Here is a 15015-nt window from a genome sequence, read left to right as displayed (position 1 = left end):
ATTTATTTATTCACATTTGTTGAGCGCAACAGCCCAGAGGCATCGTGGCGCTGCATTGATGTCGGCGGCTCCAATACCGCAAGGAGAGACCGCTGCAGCAGACTGCGCAGAGCAGCGGTCTGCAAAAAAACCAAGGGGTGCCACGAACGTAGCAATACCAGACGCTGGAGGATACGGCACCAGGGGGTGGTGCGACAACCACAACATCAGTGCCCTCGAGAACAGGGAAACCATTACCCATCAGGGGTTTTTAAGCATTAAATAAAGACCTCTCAGAAGGCCTTTATGCCTCGAAAACCACCAGGATTGTATTATAGGAAAAGGCCCCATGGAGGCCTTTCACATCCAACGTCCCTGAACTTCATCAGAGTCCTTTTTGGAAAGGGGCGTGGCTTACAAACCCCTTTGAAGCTTCCCAAGCACTGCCCATGACACACTACCTGGAGCCAGGTAAGTTATTGGTTAAGGTAAGTGGCCAATCCTCGGAGAGGGTGGAGTATTTAGGTAGGCTCTTGTGAAGGATTCAGTGTGGGTTAGTTGGGTGAGGACAGGAGATATGGAGGACGTCCGAGAGACGAGAGGAGGGGAGAGCGAAAGCAGTGCAGCGGCTATTCTCAGGAGGGGATCTGTGGAGTGTTTAGCCGTGAGTGGAGAGTGTAAGGAGTAGAGGTATAGTAGGAGTAGTGGAGTGGTAGTTGTAGTAGGGGCAGAGGTAGTAGTTGGAAGTAGAAACAGTAGGTAGTTCGGTTAGCGGAGCAACTTGTAAGTGATGTAGGCAGTGGAGGGGTAGTTGGTAGCGGAGGGCGATAGTGGGCGTTAGTGAGTATAAACATCAGTAGTCTGACATTAGTTGAAAAGGGATAGTGTTAATCACAGAATAAGAACACTAGTAGAGTAGTAAGAATGACATGGAGTGGGAGAATAGGAGTAGCTAGTGGTAAATGTAGAGAGAGCGAGAGAGAGAGGATGGGGAGAGAGAGAGAGAGAGAGAGAGAGAGAGAGAGAGAGAGAGAGAGAGAGAGAGAGAGAGAGAGAGAGAGAGAGGAAATAATAGAAGAGAATCACAAGAGGCAATGAAGTAGAGTGAGAGGAAGGAGGGAAGAGTAGTTAACGGTTGTCGAGGAATAGTCCGAGGTAAGATTGACAGTACGTTGGCAGTAAGAAGAGAAGAGAGAAGGTTGGAGGTGGAGGTGGAAAGGCGGAGTGAGAGATCATAGGGATAGTGACGTGGTGGGAGGAGAAGGTCTTAGGAACCCAGTGTAATGAAGGGTTAGATAAGAACGTGTGCGGAAAAGAGAGTGACACCAGGCGAAACGAGGCACCATCCTTAACTTCCCAAGACTACTGAGCGGGATTGGTCAGGGAGAGCCTAAAAGAGACACCTAGGGAGGTAGCCAGCCCTCGTAGTATCGCAAACCCCATCAGTCCCAGGAAGAACAACAGACAGTAGGGGTCACCTAGTGGTAGTACTAACGTCCTGTTAAGGACGCCTGGGCTAGGGTCACCTGGCGGTAGTGCTAACATCCTGTTAAGGACGCCTGGGCTAGGGTCACCTGCCGGTAGTACTAACATCCTGTTAAGGACGCCTGGGCTAGGGTCACCTGCCGGTAGTACTAACATCCTGTTAAAGACGCCTGGGCTAGGGTCACCTTCTCGTAGTACTAACATCCTGTTAAGGGAGGTCGGCTAAGGCGCGGGTGCTCCAGATTACCAAGGACGAGTCTAGCGCCAATTCCCAATGAACACGCTTGGTCTTAAGAACTGCCTTGGAATCCCTGGCCCCAGGGATTGTAACGTCCCAATAAACACACTTGAACTTACCATTCAAGTCAGCATGTTTTTTGTGGAGATCCAGACTCCAGAGGCTGCAGCACCGGGGATAATTTGCCCTACAGTGGAGAATCATAGTTATGGTTTTCCCCCCTCCCCCTGCTAAGGGTAAGATGTGTGCTCCAGGAGGGGAGTCTTTCCTTGGTCACCTGAACTGAACAAAGTTTTTTCACTACAGCTCCCATAATCCTTAGAGACTGCATTAGCAATTTAATTGGATTCACCTGAAAAGCGAGGCAACACAGCCTCCCTGAAGAGTGTTGGGACACGAAAGCGCTAGGAGGAGGAGAAAAGCTGCACAAATGCAGCAGAAGGGATCCAACCCTGTGAACATTTTGGCAACAATTGGGATCTAACCCAGTGAATTGGACTTTTTTGGGATTTAACCCAGTTATATATTTTTTCTTTCTTCAGGTAGTATATTGGCCAGGAAAGGATTGCGCGCCTCACCCCCCCTTTTTTACATGTTTTTTGCGGCGGGCCTCCCGCCACAAGTGTCGAAGGAAATTTCCTGCCCCATATTAATAATAAGTTCATTGGAAATGTCAGAAATATAGAAAAATACATCACACAAAAGTGAACATGAAAAGATTGAGTTTCTAGTGAACCTGATTTATAAGAAGTGATGTAGTTCAATGTTGATTTGAAAAAAAAACAGATCCTTTTGTTGATTTCTGCAATCTTTGTTTATTACGGATAGGTAAACTTCTTCATAACAAGAGAGCCAACACATGTTTCGAGCTGTGAGCTCTTCTCCAGGGCTCTTCAAACAAATGTAATCCAAGGCTAATAACATTCTACTGTTGGACGCCTTGTAGGGATATTGGTGGTCGAGAAAGTGAAACCGCGAACAGTTCATTTCACCTTGTGCTTTACAACTTCCCAAACTACTCGATTCTATGATGAATACAAAAAACGTGCATGTGGTGCCGTATTGCACTCTTGGGATAGCCATAAACCGAGGAGATATTCAGAATGTGAGCCCACTTGCTTGATAATGCCGTGACTATTTGAAATGTATGAAATTGCTGGTCTCCAAAGATGGACATCACACAAAAGTGACCCCCAGTCTCATCTACTCCCTTCACCACCTCTCTCTCCACATGTGGCATTCCACAGGGCTCTACCTTTGCCCGTTTCCTCTAACTTTCAGTGTTATGAGGATGGCACCCAGCTCTCTTTCAGGCTCCCCTCAGCATCCTCTCCTATCTTGCTCATTCCTGACGGTCTATTAGTGATTCAGGAGTGGTGTGCCTCCAACGATCTCTGCTTTAATTCCAGTAAGACTGAGATCCTCCTCATTGGGGCCCCTGCTCCTGCTTTCCCTCTCTCACTCTGGCTGCCCTCCTTGGGCCCTCTTCCTTCGCCTTCCTGTGAAGCAAAAAAACTTGCTGTCATCTTCGACTCAACTCTAAGGGTCAGATGCTTCTCCAGGCAGAGAGTGGGGGGTAGATCTCTTTCCTCTGCAGGTGCCTCCTTCTCGAATGGCCTCCATGCCCAGAGGCACCACAAAGGGGTGGCCAATGGTGGCTATGGCCACCCTTATAAAAAATACTGTCCCACGCCCCCAGCGGCCCGCCTGCTGCTTATTTGTTTGTTTTGGTGTGCCACCCCAGTGACCTTACCAGGCTACTCCTATGAAAAATCTCTGGGGGCGTCAGTGCCCTACCTGCCCCTCTCAGACTTGAGCCTGACCACCTGAAGTTCCAGAAGCTGCTCAAGACCTTCTTGTTCTCCTCTGCTCTCTCTCCCCCTCCCCTTCTGGACTACCTGTTTGCAGCACTGACTGGTTGCATGACTACCCTCAGAGTCTCAGTGGGTACCATGCTCCTCTATGATCAGTCTCCCCTGCACTGCCACTGGCCGACCGTGCACTCAGGGGCTGTAACTGTAACCTCTACAGTCCCCTTCCTCCTTGAACTTCTCAGAGCTGCGCTGCCCTGGCTGCACTTACTCAGAGTAATGCTGCCCTGATTACACTTCCCCCCCTCCCTCACCCTGGCACTCCCCCCACCCCCCACCTTTCCCGCACATTTACTCTGTCGGACGTGCACAATCGGAATGCCACAAGGTCTAGTAAGGTTGTTTGTCTTGTACTCTCTCTGTTTCCTCCCTTGTCTTATAGCGCCTTGAAACACTTGTGTATAGGCGTGTTATAAATGACATATCACATAACACATTTCCTACCTGTTCTTATCCAACTTGCCCAGTTGATCCTTATGTCATCTCGATCTTTACCATTGCTTACCAAACAGTACTCTTCCGCTGCATTAGTTCCTGGATTATTAAAATGCATATACTGTTGTCTGCTGTTGCTATCACAATTGCTGTCTGGTTTGGATGCCAAAGCAGCTGCCAGCAACACATCTGTTATAAGGTATATATTTGACTGTGGTGATGTTTACATGTAAGGAGACATTGGGCCTCATTACGAGTATGGTGGTATGCAGTAAAATTGGCAGTACACCTGTTACCGCCAACTTTACCGCTACGCCAAACTACAAGTGAACCAAAAATCGGTGGTAATTTCTCTGGCGGAATTCCCTCCAGTGGTAAATATGCCACGAATCAGTGGAACCTGCGCCGAGACTAATTCCTCTGACGGAATCACTGCCGAATAACAAATCTATTAACGCAATATTACAAGTACAAAAACAGCGGATTTGCCAAAAAAGAAATCAGAGGAAATTCCACCAAAAAACACAACACTAATACCTTCACAAACAAGTGGAGGTAAATGCATGCAGGTGTCGCAAAATCAAGGACCATGTGCCCCTGATCCACTCAGGTGGATCGTAAAAGGCCCACACCACCACCAACACACATCCAAGCAACATGCAGCCACAAGCAGACGTAGATTACGGGCTCCACAACCTGCTACTCTACATCGAGCTACAGCAGCATGCTGGACCACAGCAGGGAAGTAGACAGGCGCAACCAAGGCGTAGGAGACGCATGCCACGGAGGGCACCCATATCATGTGTCCGACCATCCCCATGGACACTCACGGACAGCCAATAAGTTACCTTATACAGACTGGACCGTCCAACCATCGCCAACCTGCTCACCCTGACACAGGCAATACTGTAGAGTGCCATTTCCATCAGAACAGCCACCCCCGCCCCCTGCTGAAGCTTGTGGCAGTCCTACATTTCTGTGGCACCGGTGCTTTCCAAAACACACTAGGGACACTCTGTGGCATGTCCCAGCCCACATTCTCCAAGCTGCTCGACCAAGACCTGGATGCCCTAATGGTGCACGCACATCTGCACACCTCCATGCCCATTACCCAGGCACAGGTGCATGCAGCCAAGGCAAGGTACTTCAGTATTGCCCATTTCCCCAACACCAATGTGGCATTGGATTGCACTGTTGCATGTGGCATTGGTACCACCCCAGGCAACAGAGTAGGCATGCAGCAACCAGAAACAATATCACTCGATGAATGTGAAGATGGCCTGCAATGCCGACTCACTATCAGTCACTGCTGTGCCCGATATCCTGCAGCCACACATGATTCACTTATTATGCGCAACAGCACCCTGCCTGCATACATGGAGAGGACAGCACACCTGGCTCCTGGGTAAGCAGCACTCAGACCTGACTGCCAAAAGTACTGACACTCCTGGGGTGCATAAGCAGTAGTAAAGTGAATGAACTACAAGTCACATAATACAACAGCACTAATATACAGAATTGGCCAGGCACCCTGACTTACCCACCCCAGGACGCAGTCTTGAAACATTTGATGACACAGGACATCCAGCCATGCAAGGCAGCACCACGCAATCAGGGCAACGTACAACCCATGTAAACATTGCCATGTACCCTACATGGCGTACTGACACACCATAATTGACTAGTGCATTGCCAACGTCACAGCAGTGACAGACACCACATGACTGCCGACTCCCACAATGTGTATGACCGCAAGGGAGCCATGTAGCCCATGTCCCAACAACGCCCGATGCACACAAGGTGAGTCATGCACATAGGGGTATAGACGTCAGGACCATTAACTTGTTCCCATGGCCCACACACCGCCATGTCTCACACAGTCCATTCATGGTTTGCAGGTGACGCTGGGTACTCGCAGTTGCCATGGCTACTGACCCCCGTGAGAAAGCCTGCTACGCCACAGGAGATGGCCTATAATGAGGCGCAGAGGAGAATAAGATAATGTATCGAGCGGACATTTGGCCTTCTGAAATCCAGGTTCAGGTGTCTACAACACACAAACGGTGCACTGATGTACAGCCCTGAAAAAGTAGGAAAATCGTAGTGGTCTGCGCCATGCTGCACAACACGTGCATACGCAGGAATGTTGAAACGCCCGCAGGTGAGGACAATGACCCCCGTAGCTCTGATGAGGAAGAGGCTGGAAGAGGGAGCAGGACACCACAGGCCATACGTGGGGAAGTAAGGGAAGGTTGGATGGTCCGCCAGGAGCTCATGAAAATCTTATTTTGTCTCTAGAGACGACGCCCATACATGCCATGAATGCATATGTCTAAATTGCATTTAATGAAAGCCGTCAAACTGCTAAAGTTTCAAGTGTGTTTATTACTGGCAGCAAGGTAACCCCAACATCAACTCCCATCCCCAAAACCATATCCCACCCCATCCCCAACACCAAGTACTTCTCTCATTAGCGCTTACGCTTATCCCCCTTGTTCGCAGGCCTAGCAGCATTTGAGGCACGCTGCTTGAGCGCCAGGGCGGGGTGCTTGCCAATGACCCCTCAGTAGGGTAGCAGACTGTGAGCTCCCTGCATGCTCCCCAGTAGATGGTCCATGCTGAGATGCATGGCTCTGACTACGGTCTCATGTGATGAGGATATTTGCACAGCCAGCTCCCGCACCCTCTGGCTTGTGAGGCACAGGCTGGCATTGCATGTCACTGTGCTCCTGCAGAGATGGTCAATTGACCTTGACAATCCTCTCAGGGCCCCCTGGATGCAGTCACGTTTGGGCTCAGCATGCTCCAAGGGTTCCTGTGCAATGACATGCATTTCTGCCTGCCTCTGTTCCATCCGGTCGAGACGGGCCCAGATAGCCTGGAGAGTGGGGGCAGGCACTGGCCGTGGTGATTGACCTTGGTCATGTTCCTCATGTTGGCCATGTTGGCATTCAAGGCCTGCTCAACAGATGAGTCCTCCACATAGTGCAGGGCATGGTGGGAATCATGCTGGGATGGTGCTGTGTGCAGGGGGCGTGGCTGTATGCAGGGAGGCACCCTCATACTGCTCGACAACCGTACCTGCAGTTGCCTGCTCTGATTGCAGGCTGTCGTCCGCACTCTGACCCGCCTGTGTGTCCGCAGCCTGACCCGATCGTGTCCTGGCTTGTTTCTGGTGGCACAGGTTGCACACTTGGGTCTATGGTGGCCCAATGGGCGTGTCCATCTTGAGGGCCAGAGTGTCTCTCGGTGACCTGATGGCCTGGTGCCTCTTCTTGAGTGACAAACTCCCACTCCCTGAACTGCCTTGGCCTGGCTGCTTGCTGGCAGTGGTTGGTGCTGGTGTCGTGGAGGGGCCAGCCTCCTCGGCCCTTTCCTGGGTGTCTTACGTTACTGTTGTGACATATTGAGATCTGCGTTACCACACTGGTGCTGATTTGATTGAAAAAACAACATTCACTGTCACTTGTACTATGTCGTCACTGCGTATTGTGCCTTCTGTGGGGGCTGGCTTCTTGCGTTGGCCACTGTGTACATGGCATATATTGCATCTGGACGGCCAGGTGTGGGTTGGCCAGATTGATTTTGTGGTGCATCCCTGGGATGTGTTGGGCTACAGGTGGTCCTGTCCAGGGGTGCATCAGGACTGCTGGAGACAGGTATCCGGTGGTGCAGTCAGGTGGGTGCAGTGCATTTGGTTGTGTGTGGGTTAGGTGTCCATGTTGTCTGATGTGTACTCCTCAATGTGGGCATTGTAGTCGGGGACCAGTGGCTGCGACGCACCTATCCACAGTTGTGCATCCATGGGCAGGGACAAGTTGCATGGATGCATTGTGGCTGTGTTGACTGTGCATCAGTGTCATGTCAGGGGGGTCCTGTCGCCACTGGGTACTGTCATTGTGTTCTGATGCCTCACATGGATGGTGATTGCTTGTTGGGGTTCACATCGCTTGCTTCCATGGCAGTGTGGGTGTTCATGGATGCCTGCAGGGTTTTCCATTTATAGATGCATATGTGACTGTGGTACTCAACCAGATTCAGCTTGGCTTCTGGTTCCTAGCTCTCGTGTGCCCACACCCTCAATCCCGACCATGTGCAGGATCCCACTGGCCACGTCCTCCCACAATGTCAGTTGCAAAGTTCCACTGATGCACCTCCAGTGGCAGCTGTCTCCCGGCGGTGGATGGAGATGAGGCTTATGCCCTGGCCTTGAGGTCATTCCGCCTCTTCTTCATGTCCTCAACCTCATGTTGGAAACGCCGTACGGCCACCACCTTGTCAGTGATTTCCACTCATATATTGTTTTTGCACTGTTGGCTGTTCCTCCTGTGTGATGCCCCATAAAGCTCCTCAGAGTGGGAAACCACTTGCTCTGCTAACAGCGTGAGCTCCTGCTCTCTGAATTCGGGCTTCTGCTGCCTCACATGAGGCATCCTGCCTTTGCCCTTTCCTGAGGACATGTTTGGCCTTCGCTTGGTGTCTGGATGGCACTCCTATTTCAAGATATTCAATGGATTGTGATTTCAAAAATGGCTGCTGTGGTGCTTCCTTATATAGTGATGATGAATTTCCACTGGCGGAATTTCCACTGGCGGAAATTCTGCTGACCACCATGGCGGTAAGGGTAATTCTGCCATTTTGTGGCGGAATTTCGTCATAGCACAGTTTGTTCGGCGGTAACTCCATTGGGTGGAATTACTGTTATCTCCATTGGTGTGTGAGTGCGCCCGCCAGGTTGTAATTCGGCAGAAATTCTGCTGCTACACACGGCCGGTAATGCTAATTACGCCATGGCAGAGTTACTGCCGGAATACCGCTGAATTCGTAAAAGTAGACGTAGCGCCACATTAACATAGGGCTCTCACATGACCACCTACAGACCTCTGGGGGCGTAGTGTCTGCATTGAATCAGCCAATTACATTTGTGAAGCAGTCAATACCCATTCCAGGACGCCGCTTGACAAGCAAAGGGAGAATGCATGATCAAATAGCTTGCTATGGGTTTGCAAAAAGCATCCACAAAAAGCTTTCTTTAGCTTTGTCAGAGAGATATACAGTACAGTTAACCCTTGACTCAACTCTGATAGAGAGCACAACCTAGTGCTGTTCCACAATGTAACTGCCTCCACAGTTCAGGGCACTGCTTACGCACATATCAAGCTCACCCCACATTTTCAGACCCCCCCTTTTGTAATTGAAGAAGTGTATGGACTGCCAAAACACTGACCTACTCAACTTTACTGTCCTCCTTACTTTTTCGTCAAGACCTCACGATCAATCCACCGACTGCGAGATGCCATGCATCCAAGCAGAAGCTATAATTCTTCCTACCCTTCTGTGTTGCCCACCTACCTCCACTAAATGTACCTGTTCCTGCTTCCCCACCTCTTTACATTTGCATGCATGCCCTTTGAGTTATTCTGATGGGGCGGGGACTGTTAAACGTCAGCTTAATTCAATGTTTTGCAGATTGGCTCCAGGCATGATTTACAAATGTTGTGCAGCTATCGAATTTCCACAGGTGTAACATTCACTGATTGACATTTTATTTTTCAGCAAATATCGGCCATTCCTGTGATCCGATGCCTGAAAGCCATCTCATAAGGCTACCCCATGACTGCTTCCAAAACGCAACCAACTCCTTCTACTACGATGTGGGGAAATGCCCTTCACGCACCTGCGCGGGAGACCCTGAGAAAGGGATCAGATGCAAGGATTCAGTGGCCTACTGCTGCGGAATCTCCAAAATGGAAGCCACGGAGATCCCGTGCCAAGGATACACACTACCCATGAAAGTGGCCATGGAGTGTGGCTGTCAAAAGTGCACTGAAACTAAGATCATTGTGCGAGGACGGGCCATCGCGTCGGACGATGGTGAGCCTTTGAGGTTCGGCCATGTCTATCTGGGAAAGAATCGAGTCAGCATGACGGGATACAGAGGAACCTTCTCCATTCAAGTCCCAGCGGGTACTGAGAGACTAGTTCTCACATTCGTAGATAGGCTTCAAAAGTTTGTCAACACCACCAAAGTGCTACCCTTCAACAAAAAAGGAGGTGCAGTCTTCCATGAGGTCAAGCTCCTGCGGAAGAAAGCCCCAATCACCATTGATGCTTCACAGACCAATCAGATTCCACTTGGCGAGGCAGTAGACACTGATCCCATTGCTGAACTCGAAATCCCCCCTAACACGTTTTATAAGCAGAATGGAGAACTTTATATTGGTAAGGTGAAAGCCAGCGTATCCTTTCTGGATCCGAGAGACATGTCCACAGCTGCTGCTGCCCAAAGCGACCTAAACTTTATCGATGACGAAGGGGACACATTCCCGCTCCGATCTTACGGTATGTTCTCAATGGACTTCACAGATGAAGCTGCCACTGAGACGCTCAATGCTGGCATGGTCACAGTCCACATGGATGCTGCGCAAGTCAAGATGCCAGAACACTTGGAGAAAATGAAACTCTGGTCCCTCAACCCTGAGACAGGGCTATGGGAAGAAGAAGGAGATTTTCGATCGCAAAGAGTAAAACGTGGGAAGAGGGAGGAACGGACCTTTCTGGTTGGTAACATGGAAATTCGAGAGAGGAGGCTCTTTAACTTGGATGTCCCAGAAAGCCGAAGATGTTATGTAAAGATAAGGGCATATAGGAGTGAGAGGTTCATGGCCAGTGAACAAATTGAAGGAGTTGTGATCAATCTCATTAATATGGAGCCTGAATCGGGCTTTTCGACAAACCCGAGAGCTTGGGGCCGTTTTGATAGCGCCATAACTGGTTCCAATGGAGCATGCTTGCCAGCTTTCTGTGATGACCAAAAGCCTGATGCCTACTCAGCGTATGTGACCGCAACCCTTGGGGGAGGAGAAGAACTGGAAGCCGTTGCCTCTGCTCCTAAATTCAACCCTAATGCCATTGGTGTTCCACAGCCATACCTCGGCAAGCTGAGCTATAGAAGGACCGACCACGAGGATCCCAAAATTAAGAAAACTGCTTTCAGGATCCACCTGGCCAAGCCAACCCCCAATGCAGCTGAAGAGAGCAATGGTCCTATTTATGCCTTCGAAAATGCCAGGCAGTGTGAGGAAGCTTCCCATGGTGACGCTCATTTTAGATTCTACCGAGTGGAAGGCGATCGATACGATTATAATACAGTTCCCTTCAACGAGGATGACCCCATGAGTTGGACCCAAGACTACCTGGCTTGGTGGCCCAAACCCATGGAGTTCAGAGCATGCTATATCAAGGTTAAAATCATTGGGTCACAGGAAGTCAACGTGAGGTCACGGAACATGGGTGGGACTCACCCACAAACGGTGGGCAAACTCTATGGCATCCGAGACGTGCGCAGCATCCGGGACATGGAGCAGCCAAACCTTTCTACGGCTTGCTTGGAGTTCAAGTGCAGCGGCATGCTCTATGATCAAGACAGGGTAGACCGCACAATGGTGAAAATTCTCCCCCAAGGGAGCTGTCGCAGGGAGCACGTAAACAGCATGTTGCACGAATACCTCGTCAATCACCTCCCACTCCCAGTCAACAACGACACCAATGAGTACACCATGCTTGCTCCTTTAGACCCACTGGGGCACAACTATGGGATCTACACGGTTACGGACCAGGATCCCAGAACTGCAAAGGAAATAGCACTGGGTAGGTGCTTCGACGGCACTTCTGATGGTTCTTCCAGGGTGATGAAGAGCAACCTTGGAGTGGCGATAACCTTCAACTGCATGGAAAAGGAAACAAACCAACCAAGTCCATTTCAGCCACAACAGAACGTGCTGGGCCAGGCTGCGGTGAGTCCTAGGAGAGCCCGGGACGGAAGCAACAGGCGGCAAAGAGACAGTGTCATTAACCAATCTGCCCGCAGACTTTCTTCTGCAAGAAACAGCAGAAAATCACAGCGTTCACCAAGAGAATGAGCTTTCTGCATACATGTCCACCATTTCCATTAAGGGGGCGGGGGCTACGTCTTCTTTACTATTTTCTCCCACCTAATCTCTTCCTGGCTCAAATATAAGTCACAGAGGTGATGATGTCATCAGCTCCTTTCAAAGATCCTCTGTGGAAGTCCTCAAAGGTTTCCATGTGTGAAGAAACAGAGCTATAATGGATAGAATCTCCAGCAACATGGTACTGCCACCGGCCTTAAAATAAAGATGGCGTTCATATCGGATGGCATCATCTCTCCCAAAATGTAGTAGAAACTGCATCAATAAGTCAGTATGCCACCATCTTTGATATGTCAACTAAACCTGTAAATTAGGATTTATTTTAATGATTTGATAAGCGCACATTTTGTTATTGATTCTAATAAAAAGATCATTTTTACAATAGTTAAATACCAAATGATTCATATATCTATCTATGGACGTTGTCAGCTTTAGAGCACTGGATGGCTAAAACAACCTTCTGTTTACTATAATTCAGGTACAGAAGAAGAAAAAAGGGCTGTCCTTCCATGTGCCTCGCCACTCCTCATCAAGATGCCTCAAGCCTGCTCTGAACAGACAACATCTAGGGAGTAGGGGAGCCGAATGTTCTCACTGGCCTAGCTTCATTAAAGGGCATGTACCCAGCGAGGGTCAATGAACTTGTAACAAGCAAGCTCATTGACCCTCGCCAGGTCCTTACCTGCCCAACAAGGCACTGTTCGCCGCTGCGTGCTCCCGTGAGTGGCCGCCATGGAAAGGGAGAGGGGACAACATGTAGTCCCTTCTCCCGTTCCATAGAGGCCATTTTCTTTGTCTTGTTTTTTCCTATTGTCTTTAATGGCTGCCATTGAAAGGGAGAAGGGACTACGTGTAGTTCCATCTCCTGTTCCATAGCGGACATTGGGCCTCATTACACGGAAGGCGGTGAGCCATGGCGCTATTAGCGCCATGGCTCATGCCGGTAAAATACCGGCACCGCCTTGGCAGAAAGGGGATTTACTGCCCCATTCCAAGGTTGGTGGGGCGGTAAATCCCCCTTCCACCATTGCCCTTCCCCATTCCCATTTCTGCCCCATAGGGCTCTATGGGAATGGGGAAGGCACTAATTACGGCACCGCAATTTTGCGGTTCCGTAATTAGCTCCGAGGTCCCTTAGCGGGTTGGATTTTAATGCCTGCAAAAAGCAGGCGTTAAATCCCCCAACCCGCAAAGGGACCTCGTAGTACGGCGGTAAGGGTTAACGGTCACCGTTGCCATTAACGGTGACCGTTAACCCTTACCGCCGTCCGTGTAATGAGGCCCATTTTATTTGTTTATGTAGTCCCTTCTTCCTTTCTATGGTGGCCATTTTCTTTGTTTTCTTTTTTTTCCTATTTTTTAATGGCCTGCTTGGAAAGGGAGAAGGGACTACATGTAGTTCTGTCTCCCATTCCATAGCAGCCCTTTTATTTGTTTACTTTTTTGTATTACTTCCAATGGCCGCCATGGAAAAGGGGGAATGGACTTCATTTCCCCTTCGATGGCAGACATTTATTTATTCAGCGTCTCGCAACTGAAAAAAAATTGCTTTTAGTACCATGGTTTTAGGAGCTGGAGTACAAACAGCAATAAGCCCCTCGCAGATGGGGCATTACCGCTTCAGGTAATGCCCAGGGCCGACCATAAGACCCTTGCATCGCGTGGGCCTGTAACTATGAGCCCCAGGGCATTACCTGAAGCGGTAATGCCCCCCTGCTCGGGGCATATTGCTTAAATATGTGTGACAACCTGTGTCCACTTTCTTGGTGTTGGTTCGAAAATTGGCCATCTGGCTATTGCTGAGCTGGCAAAACAATGGGCCTCATTGGAAGTTTGGTCATTTGAGAACAGTCACTGCCAAACCCGTTTACCATGACCACCATTAATTCTGGCGGAAATATCCCCAGATTGCAAATGGAGTAACGGTGGAATTAGGCGTCGTAGGCTCCAGAACGATATTAGGAGATTTATCAGAAGCAGTAATTTCGTCACAGTAAACCCTCCATTTGTTGAGGTAGCATGGAGGAGTTACCTCCAGCTTTGTACCTGAGATAAATACTCATTACAAGTACACTGGTGCAGGCAAAAAATGGTGGTAACAGCTTTACTGCGGCTTTACTGCCAGTTTCCCACACCACTGAATTCCGTCTTTGGAGGTAAAGTGTATGATGCTGTGGAGCTGTAGGTAACTCCTCCACTTTACCTCTATAAAACAGAGGACTTACCATGGCATAATTACCACTCACTTTGCCTCATTTTAAAGTTGGCGGTATTTTGGGGGTAAATTTCCTAAAATACTGCCAAATGGATTTACTGCTACCACCACTTGAAGAGTAGAGTCAGGAAGGAACTGAAGGTCCTACTCTTCAAAAAACCTCTCGCCCTACTATCCCGCGCCCTACTTTTAACCCCCTATGCGCAGTGCTACTTTGCATCCCAGCCAGGCTCACATCCATATACACAAACAGGAGCACAGAGCTTGCCTAGCTTTAGTACATTTTGAGAAATTCCAAGTTGCATGCTTGGTGCACATGATACATTTTAGTGTTGGCTTTTAGGTGGCTCTTTAACACCACCTAGAAGCTGAAACTATTGCAATGCAGAACATTTGGAGGGGTGAGATGTGAGGAGGGACACACAGCCCATAAATCTTGTTTGGTTATTTACCCACCCATTGACCATCCATGGCCATGCTAATCCCTATGGCCATTCCCACCCGCTACCTCCCCTCATCGCCCAAACACATCCTGCTGGGATCTGTTTATGCAACAAACAAAAAACTTTGTGGCAGATAGGGCCTGCCACTGTTATTTCTAAGCAGTATTCTCAGAGTTAAGGGTTTAATTGCAGTGGTAAATGAGCGCCTGGTGTAATAAAATGCCTTCACCAAGTGTGCTTTCAACCACTTGATTTATAAATACGTATTTCCTCACATCTGTTCCTAGCACTGAACTCCTGTTAAAAACAAGCACTGTCAAAGACAACAGTTTGGGTAAGAGTATAGGTATTGCCCAGGCACTGACATCATTCATATGCCTGGGTGATTGAACCGTTT

General features: G+C 49.3%; 1 protein-coding gene across 4 annotated transcripts in view; it reads left to right on the top strand.

Moving 5' to 3' along the window:
* The window catches only part of CILP (cartilage intermediate layer protein), a 160995-nt gene extending 148651 nt beyond the window's left edge, over positions 1 to 12344 (top strand). For all 4 annotated transcript variants that reach the window (XM_069625105.1, XM_069625103.1, XM_069625106.1 and 1 more), the window contains one exon: positions 9565 to 12344. In XM_069625105.1, coding sequence (XP_069481206.1) covers positions 9565 to 11930 — 2366 coding nt within the window. In that variant the 3' untranslated portion in view covers positions 11931 to 12344. The remainder of the gene's footprint in view (positions 1 to 9564) is intronic.
* Positions 12345 to 15015: the final 2671 nt, after the last annotated feature.

Source organism: Ambystoma mexicanum, chromosome 11 (genome assembly GCF_040938575.1).
Source record: "Ambystoma mexicanum isolate Mex_15411 chromosome 11, UKY_AmexF1_1, whole genome shotgun sequence".
NCBI classification, from domain to species: domain Eukaryota; kingdom Metazoa; phylum Chordata; class Amphibia; order Caudata; family Ambystomatidae; genus Ambystoma; species Ambystoma mexicanum.
This window is presented reverse-complemented; position numbering and strand designations above follow the sequence as displayed.